The sequence below is a fragment of the Prosopis cineraria genome, unplaced genomic scaffold (assembly GCF_029017545.1).
Source record: "Prosopis cineraria cultivar Desert tree isolate PC_DT_omini unplaced genomic scaffold, ASM2901754v1 PC10, whole genome shotgun sequence".
Taxonomy (NCBI): domain Eukaryota; kingdom Viridiplantae; phylum Streptophyta; class Magnoliopsida; order Fabales; family Fabaceae; genus Prosopis; species Prosopis cineraria.
The window spans coordinates 35,633,501-35,647,003 of record NW_026555341.1 but is presented as its reverse complement, the minus strand read 5'-3'; the positions used below and the strand labels follow the sequence as shown (position 1 = coordinate 35,647,003).

The 13,503-nt window shown below is 31.2% G+C and overlaps 2 protein-coding genes across 2 annotated transcripts; one reads left to right on the top strand and one right to left on the bottom strand.

Moving 5' to 3' along the window:
• The first annotated feature begins 2,944 nt into the window (after positions 1-2,944).
• LOC129284554 (ABC transporter G family member 7-like) lies at positions 2,945-8,981 on the top strand. The gene is given in 15 exon segments (XM_054920068.1): positions 2,945-3,196; positions 3,198-3,357; positions 3,608-3,798; positions 3,890-4,040; positions 4,337-4,357; positions 4,360-4,471; positions 4,735-4,936; positions 5,568-5,602; positions 5,605-5,852; positions 6,213-6,344; positions 6,660-6,880; positions 7,415-7,627; positions 7,775-7,859; positions 8,265-8,541; positions 8,630-8,981. Coding segments are annotated over 15 exon segments (2,157 nt in total). The 5' UTR covers positions 2,945-3,098; the 3' UTR covers positions 8,641-8,981.
• Positions 8,982-12,545: 3,564 nt separating this feature from the next.
• Positions 12,546-13,191, bottom strand: LOC129322595 (uncharacterized). The gene has a single exon (XM_054968891.1). It carries the CDS (start codon positions 13,189-13,191, stop codon positions 12,685-12,687), a length of 507 nt encoding a protein of 168 aa, XP_054824866.1. The 3' UTR covers positions 12,546-12,684.
• Between the last annotated feature and the right edge of the window lie 312 nt (positions 13,192-13,503).

Sequence of the window (13,503 nt, the reverse complement as noted above, 5' to 3'; positions counted from 1 at the left end):
TTAAATTTTTGTTTTTTATCTTATCCCATATCAAAAATTATTCTATCCCATTTGTTATTAAAACGAGGCTAGAATGTTTTGACAAAGCAAACAAAATATGAAAACAGACTTAAATAACAATATTTATTAAATAACATAATTTGTTAAGTTCAAAACAAAAAATAATAAAAATACATCATTCAATTATTGACATACAATAATTAAAATTTAAAGTAAACTAATATAATCACAATTTAAATTTAAGTATGCAACAATTACAAATAAACTCATGCTATAAGTACAATAATAATAAAAAATTAATTAAATTACACAACTTAAATAGACTAATCGAGCACATTAAGAAAATATTTGAAAATAGTATATATTGATAAAAAAGTATATATGTATATTATTAACCAAATATATACACACACTAAATAAATAAATCATTACATATTAATAATAATAATAATATTAATAATTATGTATATTATATTTAGACAGGATGTCTTGAAAGTAATATCAAGTCTTATCTTATCCTGTGTTGTAAAATCTAATCTCTTTTTTTTTTTCACGTGAAAATAGACTTGTCCCAAAATGATGGAACAAAGCCAATATCCCTCGGATGGAGACAAGCCCCTAGCTGAGAATATAATCTGAGCTAAACTTTTATAAAATTAAATTGAACATTAATTATGATCCTCTTATTCTCTTTGACTTAAGTCAATAGAATTCTTTTTCACATTTTGTAGTACGACTCTCCTTCATCTTGTAATTTGTAAAGAAGTCAATTTTTGAAGCGTCTGAGTTTCATTGAAAAAAAAAAAAAGAAGAATATAGAGAGAATAACAATGAAGTCCTAAAAGAATTAATTAGTTTAAATTAAATTTCAACTAATTTTAAATTTGTCACAAAGTCTATTGGTCTTTTAGTGATAAAATATCAAGTTTAATAACTCTAAAAATTTATAAATTCAACTCTCAATTTTATAATTTTATTGTAATAAATTTGTAAATTGCTTTTCAAATTTTAACATATTGAAGGATAAACAATATTTGTTAAACTTTTATTTTTCAACATTAAATATGAACATATGTGTTTTTTGTTAAAATTTAAAAAAGAAATTTCAAATATATCACAACAAACTTGTAAAATTAGCAATCAAACTTACAAATATCTAAAGTTGTTAGATTTAATATTTTTAATATTAAAGATGAATCTTTGTGTTCTATGATAAAATTTAAAAAATAAGTTATAAATATATCATAATAAAATTACAAATTTGGGAGCCAAACTTGTAAGTTTTTAAAATTGTTAAACTTAATATTTTATATCAAAAGACTTCATTGATATTTTAAAATTAATTGGAACTTACTTAAATTAATTGATTTCATTGAGATTTACCTAATATGTGCAAAGAAAGGCAAAAAAACCATGGGCAAACTTCTCTTTTCTTCTTCTTCCTTTTCCTTTTCCTTCTTCTTCTTCTTTTTCTTCCTTTCTTTCTTCTTCTCCTTCTTCTTCTTTTTGACCTTTTGCTCCTTTTAAGGACAGAAGAAATCAAGGACACCATCATTCCTAATACTACCAATAATTTAAAACCAGATTCAATTGAATAATTAGACCAATTGAACTATTAATAGAGCCATTAATGGTTCAATTTGAACTAAAATAACTATTTTTATGATTGAGTCAAATTGAACTGATGTTGAGTTGTTATTAAATAAAAAGCTAAAGTTAAATTAGGAATCAGAACAGTTTTTAAAAAATCGAATGGTTTTAAACATAATATTAAAATTTAAAAAAATCAAAATCCTATTAAAAACTAACTTTATTTTTAAATAATTCACATGCATGAAATATAATTTGAGATCATTTTCTCATAAAGATGTTGCCAATTATAGGTAGAGTGGTAATAAGCCAAGCCCCTATCAAGACCTACACATTGGTATACTTCAGGTCTAACCTAGCTTATTTAGTAATAGGCTTAGGTCAGGTTCAAACTTTTATTTAAGCCTATTTAATTAGTTAAATAAGTCAAGCCTAGTCTTTAAAGGCCTAACCTATAAGCCCAATAAGCTAGTTTATTTACACACATTATGTATTATATCACACATACATCATTTTTACAATTTAATTTTTAGTCAATCTTTTTTTAGTTATGTTTTCAATTAAATTAGACTTATATATTAATTTTAACTTTAATATTATTACTTTATTATTGTATTATATTATAGTTAGTAAGTCTTTTTAATCATTATATAATGTAATTGATAATCATGTTCTATATTTATGCTAATAGTCCTAAGGTATATTTAAAATATTTAAAATTAAAATGCAAGCTTATTTAAAAAACTTTACTTTTAAATAGGCTTTAAGGTTAAGTTAGACTTTAAGTAGGCTTACGTTTGAAGTGTGAAAAAAAAAACTATATACAAACTTCAGGTTAAGCTTAGGCCTCTAACTTATTATACAAACGCAGGCCTATTTGATCAAAGTTTAACTGAGCTTAGCCTATTTTTATCTCTAATTATTGGTGGAAATACAAATATTTTTAAATTTATTGTATACCTAATTTAACCAAAATCTGTATATATATTTAATAAGTTAAAAAATTATAATTTATAATATTATCAATTTACAATCATATTATATTATTTAATAATATATTAAAAAATTATATTTTTTTTATATATTTAATATTATTTTTATATAATTATTATATTACTGATTTAGCCGATTAAACTATAAAAATTGGAGGCTGCTCTACCCCGTGTCCAATGTTAAAATTGATGATACCAACCAACAGGTGAATGATCAAACCAAAAAATATGTAAATGATCTAATTGTACATTTTACGACACTCAAATGCCACTTTTACCCATATAATATCTTATCTGGTAACAGACACGCGTCAATTTCTGGCAGCTTAGCTAGATGCCCCATGGAAAAGACGAACAAGTACCGGACTCCGGCAAAACGATGTCGTTTCCGTCCATCTCATGATTCTTGCTTTCTCCGTTTTCGCCGCAGTTTCAGTTAGCAGCAAGCAGCTTCAGCGGAGAACGTAGCTCGCTGCAAAGCGAAAGAGCAAGAGACGAAATTAGCGGAAAAAGATAATGGTGGCTTTTGGCGGGAAAAAGCTGCGCCAAGTGGTTGCAGGCTTCGGTGGTAACGGTCTCAGCCAGGTCCTCGCTGCTGTGGCAGTGACGTCCTTCTTCGGCTCTTCTCTGTCCCGGACCCGTACTCCCCCCGGAAACCGAGAATGGGGACTGCGGCGATGGGGAGGGGAAGGATGATGTTGACGAAGGTGAAGCTGAAGGTCCGGCTTCCGGTAACAACATCACCTGCTCTCTTTCTGATAAATCCTTCACGTCTGTGAGTTTCCGTCTTCTTACTCCGTTACGTTTCGTGAATGCTATAGTCCCGTGACGTTTCGTGAATGCTATAGTCCTGTTTGGTTGTTATGCTATGAAATTGGGATATTGATTTCGGATATTACGTTTTCTTTAATGAAGAAGACAGTTTGTACATACTTCTAGTGAATTTATTTATTGCTTTTTGGAGTTTTGATCATTGCTTATTTCGGGTGATAATGATAATGGTAATTTTAATTTTAAATTGATAGGTGAGATTTTTGCTCGAAAATGTGAGCGGAGAAGCAAAGCCTGGAAGATTATTGGCTATAATGGGGCCGTCAGGTTCTGGAAAAACTACATTGCTCAATGTTCTTGCGGGTCAGCTGGCAGCAAATCCCCGGCTGCATCTATCAGGCCTTTTAGAGTTCAATGGGAAGCCTATTTCAAAGAAAGCTTATAAGTAGGCTTCTTAGCAACTTCTGTTCCATGCACTTTTCTTTGGATTCCTATTTAACTAAGGACGAGAGCTAGCATGTTTTTTGTGGGTGTAGGTTTGCTTATGTGAGACAGGAGGATCTGTTTTTCTCACAGCTCACAGTGCGAGAGACATTGTCCCTTGCTACAGAACTCCAGCTGCCTGGGATATCTTCCGTGGAAGAGAGAGATGAACATGTGAAAAACCTCTTGTTCAAACTAGGATTGGTAAGATGCCCTCTTATGTTGTAATTTTTGCTGAGAAAGTGATCGCTGATTGTTGATTAGGATGCTTGCAATGGGATGAAAGAACCATTGTTCTTTCCTTGAAAAAAAGAATTTGAATACATTTCTGCTTGTCTCCAAGTCTCCAACGTTTAGTTTTTATTTTTCTGTTTGCAGACGCATGCTTTCCCAAACTACCATAGGAAGTTACATGCATATCATATATTTAAATACTTCTACTCTACTCCTATGGTACTCATATTTACTTACTTTGGCAACTTGAATCACTTCTTCTGAAGGTCAGCTGTGCTGACAACACATTGTCGGTGATGCAAAAGTTCGGGGAATTAGTGGTGGTGAGAAGAAACGCTTATCTTTGGCATGCGAGCTTCTTGCAAGCCCATCTGTCATATTTGCTGATGAACCAACTACTGGTAAGTATGCCTTTCCATAATTTTCCTAGCAACAAATCTGAGTTCTGCATATAATATAGCTTAGTTCATGGCTAGTATAATACCCCGCAGGCACTGCTCATATTAAGATACAGTAACATCATCTACACGGGCATTGCTTCCTTGCTGCTTTTGATTAATGTTTAACTTTATAATCTAAAGCTTTTGTATTTTCTGCATATTCGTGTAATATGACTAAATGGCTTTTTTCCACCCTCATAGATATTGACAAAAGGTGCTTCCAGGACTGGATGCCTTTCAGGCTGAGAAAGTGGTGGAAACTCTCCAACAACTTGCACAAGATGGTCATACAGTAATTTGCTCTATACATCAGCCAAGAGGTTCGGTGTATAATAAATTCGACGACATTGTCTTGCTAACTGAGGGTTCACTTGTTTATGCTGGTCCTGCTCGTGATGAACCATTGGCATACTTCTCAAAATTTGGGTTGTCATTCTAACCTTCTGTGTCTTATTCCGTCATACATTCTTCTTGTGGGGATGTCACTTGAAAAAAAATATGATAATAACTTATGCATGGGGTGACTTGTTTAACTTGTCAGGAATTTAAATTCAACACTTCACTGTATAGAGTATAGAGTTTTGCTTTGAAACAGATGATAATAGTGAGATAATCGACCTTTCTAGTTTGACTTCTTAAATTTGTACTAATCCTCCTAGTGAATTATTAAAATTATTATGACTCAGGTAACAAAGCAGGGTGAGAAAAATGAAGTTTTTTTGTCAAGATTGATGGAAGTTACCCCCTACACAGGGGGGGGGGGGCATTCATAAATTTTTATATGTTGGCTTTGAGTTAAAAATATTTTGCAATAGCATGGATATTTGTTTTTCATTGTTATTATTGAAGTTATACAAACCATGCTTGCAAAAAAAAAAAAAAAAAAAGTCAAAATGTTGTCTCTTTGAAGACACGCTCCCCTGAACTTGTTCAATATATATATATATATATTTTATATTTTGTTAGTGCATTATTAATCTGTTCAACTGAATGTTATTAGCTATAGATCTTGTATAGTTTGTTCTGAACAGTTGGTTGATTATTGTTGATATAACAGGTACCATTGCCCTGATCATGTGAATCCTGCTGAATTTTGGCTGATGTTATATCCATTGACTACAGTTTCTGCTGAAAGAAATTCTTTTATTCCTCTCAAAAGAGAATTAATGGTCTTGTTGAGTCATTCTCTGAAAGACTTTCTACAATAATATACGCATCCCCAATTACCAAAGAAGTGCTTAACAAAGGAAAGAGAATTGGGATGAGGATGAGAACTGTAGCTAAGAAGAAAAGAGGTTGGTGGAAACAATTCTGGTTGCTCCTCAGGCGAGCATGGATGCAGGTCTGCCTATATATTGATTTTCTGTATAAAGTGCATGATAGGACCTGGATAACATTCTTTATGCCTTGAAATAAAATAATAATGACCCTTTCTCATGTCATTTGGCAAGATATGATTAGAAAGATGCGTAAATTTCAATTCTCCTTTTCACATCTTGTCCTATGACAAATTTGCTTCTTTTCCTTCCTTACATTTGGTTTCAACATTGGTTATTTTCTTCAATTCTTCATCCCTAATTTTAACCTGGCTATGAAGCAAAATTTTAGAGATGCATGTAATTAATCCAGTTCTTTCTCATGTAAGGAGGGTGGAACTTATGTTTCTTATTTTCTTTCATTGATTATTCTAACGGTTGACTAGGCTTCCCGTGATGGACCAACAAACAAAGTTCGAGCAAGGATGTCAATCGCATCAGCAGTTATTTTTGGTTCAGTTTTCTGGAGAATGGGAAGATCTCAGACTTCAATACAAGACAGAATGGGATTGCTTCAGGTTTTTTTTATGTTTTTCATTCTTTCATTCCTATTTCCTGATTGACTGGCTGCTAATCTACATGGCAGAGGAACTTCAAATTTCTCTATGCACTTTTGGCTATTAGTCTACATGATTCCATTAGGTCCATGTCTAAAAATTTTGGTGGGACTTTTACTAACTTACCTGAGAGTCTGGCAATTATGAGTACAAGCTATTAAATTGAATAGGCACAAATTGTTATCCATAATTTTGATAGTCATTTTGATCTACAGTTCCTCTGGAATCTGTATTAGGCTTGCCTTTCTGTACTCCTTATATAATTGGCATTCACAGGTTGCTGCAATAAACACAGCTATGGCTGCTCTTACGAAGACTGTTGGGGTGTTTCCAAAGGAGCGTGCAATTGTAGACAGAGAACGTGCAAAAGGCTCCTATTCATTGGGTCCTTATCTGTTTTCAAAATTGCTGGCTGAGATTCCTATCGGAGCAGCTTTTCCACTGATGTTTGGTGCTGTTTTGTACCCTATGGCACGTCTTCATCCTACTTTACTAGGGTCAGTTCCCAAGTTAATCATTATGATCAAGAATTGCAATTTCTTTCACTTTTTCTATGAATTTTATGACTGTAGATTGCGAGCTTCTTTGCCCCTGATGACATGAGAAAACTGAGCACTAAGCATGATAAAAATTTCTATAGCAGTCTCTGGGCAGGATTGTCAAGATAACTTGGTTTCCTTTACGGGGGAGCTGTAATGAATTTTAGAGGGGATAAATGACTTTGCTGAAATCACTAGAAATAGGCCTTGTGTGCGTTGCATAGAGTTTGAAATGAGTTGCATTGTTTTATGATTTGGTCACAATTTGTATGATTTTTGTTTAATCCAACTTCATCTCATGATTTAAATGTCAATAATATACTTTTCGTATCTTTTGAAAGCCATAAACAAATATATCCTTACACCCCACAAACACGTCTTCTCCCCTGATCCCCACCTCTATTTACCCTTCAGATGGGGATCATTTGTGTGATTTTTTTTTTTTTTTGGGGTTTATATCTCAAGTATTACTGACTAAGCTTGACCTTCTAGATTTGGGAAATTCTGTGGTATAGTCACAGTGGAATCTTTTGCTGCATCTGCGATGGGTCTTACTGTAGGAGCGATGGTTCCAACCACTGAAGCAGCCATGGCAGTTGGCCCGTCTCTTATGACTGTTTTTATTGTATTTGGAGGCTATTATGTCAATCCTGAAAATACTCCAATCATCTTCCGCTGGATTCCTCGCGTTTCTCTCATTAGATGGTACGCAGAATCCCATTTTTAATTAATTAAAGTTTTCCAATAATGTAACCAGCACTAGGAAACTCTCTGTCATGCTAAAAATTCTCCAAGATGAATACGGTTTCCTTTACTTCGGCACTGATGAAATGGGCTTGTGTATTCTTTCAGGGCATTTCAGGGATTGTGCATCAATGAATTTAGAGGTCTTCAATTTGAACATCAGAATCCATTTGATGTTCAAACTGGAGAACAGGTGAGGGAAGAGCCATGATTTTTTTTTTTTTTTTAAGGAAAGAAATCTAAGGGCTAATTCAATACAACTGTTTAAAAGTGGATGGTTTCTGCAAATATAACGCCCTAAACTATATCTTATTGTAAGCTATCATCAACACTGATACTACCCAATAGAATTATTTTTTGCCATGAAGCACCAGTACTTCTAACGCTGTATCATGTTTGATAGGTTTTGGTTAGACACTAATTTGAATTTAAACACTAGTATATGTCTTGTGCTGTTGTAGTCATGTATCCATATTTTATCCGTGTCAATCATCTTAGATTATCTAGTTTCCGCATAGTGTAAAAACGTTACTAATAAAGAATGTTACTATGTTAGTTTGCTGTCTAGCTTTCCTGATCTTAATTCCGTTATTCGCAGGCACTGGAGCGCATATCTTTTGGAGGAAGCAAAATTAGGGATACAGTGGTAGCACAAAGTAAGGTACTGCTATTTTGGTACTGCACCACCTACCTTCTCCTTGAGAAGAACAAGCCAAAGTACCAGCAACTTCAGCCACCTGCACTTGACAACAACAAATCGCATTCAAAACTCGAGGAGCTTAATCCTGAGCAAGATGAGCAGCCACTTGAATCCGAACCAGTGAGTCATATTGATTCAAATCAAGTTGACCCTGTTGGACCTTTCATCCTAGAAGGTTTGTGATCAGTTAGGTTGCTGGGGAATAACGAATGTTCTTATCAGATGTGCGACTCAACTATTGTATATTGATTTATCTCGTACAGGTGCTGAGTAGAGAGAGAGATCTTTGCAAAGGGTGACCTTCTCAGTCCTGAATTTACAAAGCCAATAAGCTGTTCTTTCCTTATAGGACAGGGCAGACGATCATGATGTGACTAGGTACACCCATCGTAGCTTAGAAATGTCATACTTGTTATAATAATAGCGTATAGAGGACCTTCTTGGGAGTTTGAATGTAGCAGCAGCCAGCAAGTATTCGTAGGTGTAAAACTTAGCAATTTGTTGCCATGCTGCTGTTTCATCAACTTTGAACAAATCTGGATGGTTCAGATTTTCTTTATGTTTTTGTTTTTTTGCATTTAAATTTGTGGAAAATTTGCTTCTTTGATTCTTTAATTTTACGTAAGGTATGATTTTGATCTTTTTATGTTATAAGATGTCTTTTCACTTCAATTTTCTAATCTTAATACCGTAAAAAAAAAAAAATTGCTGTTACTATACTTCTAAATGTTACTAAACATTCAATGTTGACATATTAAATGTGATTATGTGATTTTAAAATAATGATGATTGACATAAAAAATTATTATTTAAAATTGACAGTATTTGCATTCAAAAAATGAAAAATATTTTATAAAATTAAAAAATTAAATTAAAATTTTATATGAAGTTAGTAGATTAAATATGTATTTTGGCTTAAATTTTTTAACTTTAAAAGTGATATATTTAATATCTTTCAAAATAGCAATCAATAAAAAAGGTGAAAAATATGTTAGTTAATATATTTATAGCATTAGGGGATGTTTTGGTGGATTTGGCTTTACTTTTCTTGAAGCAGCGTCCGCTGAGGCCCCTACCAAATCTAGACTGTCCCGAGGTTTTTTAAAAAACTATATTATAATTTTTAAAAAAATTTTGTTACCAATCTAGACAACCTAAAGTTTAATATTAATGGTTTAAATTTAATATTTAATTTTTTTATAAATTAATTATTCAAATAGATATGCTCTAAACAGTAAAAATTTAATATGAATAGTTTAAATTTAATATTAAAAATTTTTATAAATTGATTATTCACATATTCTTTGAATAGTGCAAATATCTATTGAAAAGCTTTTGTAAAAAAATATTTAAAAAATTACAAGTTAAATACTCATCTCGTTAAAAAATGTAAGGTATTTTTAACTAAATTTTATCTTTCAATAAAATAGTTACATACTTTTCAACTAACTTTATCTTTCTATATTTATCCCTATTAAACACCCTATAATAAATATAAATTTATTATTAATAGGGATATTTTTTTAAAAAAGGCAATAATTACACTTCGAAAGATTAAAAATGTCTTACATTTTTGAACATCTAACTCCTCAAAAAATACCTTACATTTTTGAACGGAAGGAGTATTTTATATTAAACCGTAAATTTAAACAATTAACATATAAAAATTATAAAAAAATAAATATTAAATTTAAATTATTAATATTAAATTTAAACTGTCTAGATTGATAACAAAATTTTTTAAAAATTTTATCATTTTTATAATTTTTTATTTTAATAAAAATAAAAAATAAAATATTAAATATGAATTGTTCGTATTAATCTAGACAGTTTAAATTTGACAGGGACTTCAGCAGACGTCATCCTCGGAGGACCGAAGCCAAGTCCTCTTTTTGTGAGGGTGGGAAGGATAATGACCACAGTTGGCCAAAAAAAGGAATGGATAATGACCACCGCCACAGCGCTCCAACGGCATGGTCGGTTGCGGGATTCCCGCAAACTCGTTTTAACATTACGTGGAATCAGAGCATTATTTGTACTCTAAGCTAAATATAGAATAGATGTTATATGTCTGTCCAATAATCATTTGATTTAGCTGGCCAAAAAAACAAAAAATCATTAGCCTTAGACTAGATAGTAGCTATCGCTTTAAATAATTGGTTTCTTATGAATGAAAATTTTTTATTTTCTAAATTATTTGAATGACAAGAAATCAAGAACTTATTTAGAAGGAATATTTTTCCCGTCTCATATTGGAAAAAAAATCTAAGCTGTATATAAAAGAAATCAAACAGGACGAAATAAATTGTTAATTAACTATGAGTTAATTGACATGAAAATACCCTTCCCCATCTATGACCACTTGATTCAATTAATTAAAAGAGTTGAATTAACTTATCTTATATTAATAATAATAATCACATTAAAGCATTATTTAGAGAGAACAACTCTTTAAATAGTGCTCAAATTTTTTAAGAGATTAATCTTATAATTGTCTGTTGTGAGAATATCATGAATAATAAAAAAAAATAATCTCAAATTTGGATTAATTTTGGTTTGGGTGGACAGCGGTAATACATGTGTCTCTGTAGGGTTCTATACAACGCAACTGTTATATACATATACACTTCTTCCAGCTCCTGTTCAAAATATAAACAATTTTTTAAAAAAAAGAAAACTAGTAAATTTTTATTCTCATAAAAATATATATTATTTTTTAATTTATTTATCAATACACTTTATGATGAATGAAAAATAAATTTATACAAAAATTTAAATTAATAAAAATAAGGGATAAAATGAAAAAATTATATGTATACATATATTAAATTTTTGATATTTTAAATTAAAATTAATAAAAAAATATTGTTTGTATTTTAAAGTAAAGTACTGACAATTAACAATAATAATGGAGGCCGTGTTGCGTTTGTTTTGTTGGGTTGACGTGGAAGAAGGAAAAATAATGATTGGTGAGTTGGCTTGGGAGGTGCCGCCATATTACGTGGATCTTGGAAAGCACATGCTTCATGCAATTTTGAAGCTTCGCTGGTTGAACTGATTGTTGAAAATTTCTGGCTGACTGTATCCAAAATTCTTAGAAACTTGCAAGGCGGCTCCATTTACGTGTTTTCCTTGTTTTATATTTTATATATTACCACTAAAAGATTACCCCCCAAATGTAACGTCATGGAAATTAAAATACCTTTGAAGGTTCATGCGTTTTTTTTATAAAATAAATACAATGACAAAAATTAACCATTTAATCCCTATTTTATATGCATGTTTGTGGTCTCTATTCAAATATTTGTCATGTAAAATCAAGCAACTTATTATGAAATTAGACATGCATTTGAATGAAGCAAATAAATGTGTCAATTAATTTGTGCATCAAACTCCTAATAATAATGTAAATGTCAAGATTTTTATGTTTTGCATCCAAGATGCAGAAACTTTTCTTATACTTTGATATGACATAATTTGTCTTTTCCCTATATGATTTTTTTTTTTTTCACGGCCTTGCACTAAAAGAAATTTGAAATACAAGATTATAGACAATTTACAAAGTTATTATTACTTAATTTTAAAAAACAATACAGTCAATGCCATAAATAAAAGCTAACTTTGATTGTTAATGGATTAAAAAATTATATAAAAAATTAAAAATTACAAAAAAAAAATACTAAAAAATTATACAAAAAGAATCAAAAATTATAGGTAATGACTTAAAAAATTATAGAAAATGACAAGCAAATTCTTTTGGCACTTTTATGTAATTTTTAAGCTCATTCTCAATAATTTTTCAGTCTAACTAACCATCAAAATTAACATTATTAACGGTATGGACTACATTATTATATCATGTTGAAATATTAAAAGTGAACATTACAGCAAAAAAAAATGTTTAGAATCTTATTAGGCGCTTCTAAACCTTAGTTTAATGGTGAATTTTGCCATTTAACCTAAGAAAAATGATTATTTGACTTATGATTATTATTTTTAGAGTAAAATTGTACAAAAATAATTAGTATTCATAGAAATCCTAAAGAGACGTTTATTTTTAAAAAATCGAACAAAAAGTAGTTCACGGGGGAAAAGCAAACTTCAAAGTGAATATTATATTTTGAATAGACATTGATGAAGAATTTAGTTATTTATCCTCAGAGAATGGGAAATTTAAATTGTCTGACTTATTTGAATGACACGAATATAATTGACTCAAAATGAATGTTCCTTATCCAATTTAATAAAGAAACCTAGCTAAGCTGTTGAATAATTTCAACTATTAATAATTAGAAGCAAATGGTTAATTAATTATAACCTAGAAATTAATTGACATGAAGAACTGCTTCCCCAACTCCACCAAATGAAACACAGAGAGAGACATTGAAAGAGAAACACTCAAAAAAGCCAAAACCAAAATCCCAAGAGCCAAACAAGGCCTTGTTTCTATCAACAGAGTCTGCAACAACCCCACAGCTTCACAAATATCAGAACCATAATTCTCTTCCCAGTACCTTCTCTCCCACTCCACAATCCTCCAACCTCCTCCACTTCTCTTCTCTTCCTTCTCTCTCTGCTTCTTCTCCATCTCAATCTCTCGAATTCGCATTCGAAGAACGATCATGCTTTCGTCCACCAGCTTCCCATTGTAATGGTGGCCGTAATTGGAATCTTTCTTTGATGCAGACGTACTGAAAAAGCTTCTTCGAGTGACAATCACATTATTATTGCTGGTAGTGGTGATGAAGTACTTGCTTGGAGCAACAAATGGCAGTCTTGTAGGACCTAGAGGAAGAAGAGAAACAGAAGAAGATGATGATGCCATATTTTTCAACACGAGAAACCTGAAACCCTAATTTATGAAAGAAAAGGAGTGCTGCTTGGGATTTTATAGACACAGAAATATTTACAAGTCAGTAAGTTCGGCTGATCTTATTAGATGCTATGCATTGCATGGTGCCAACAATAACAAGAAGTCGTTGTCTTATTAAGTGGGATCCGTTATATCAATTAAATAATGTTATTATGCATTTTTGAATTTTATCCTTGTTGTAATAATTTATGACCATGTAATGCGTATATTTCTCTTTCTAATTTTAATGGAGGTGAAGTTAGAAATTTTTTTTTCCAACTTAAG

Coding starts and splice junctions, on each gene's coding strand:
- LOC129322595 (XM_054968891.1), bottom strand. CDS start 13,191: ATGGCATCATCATCTTCTTCTGTTTCTCTTCTTCCTCTAGGTCCTACA.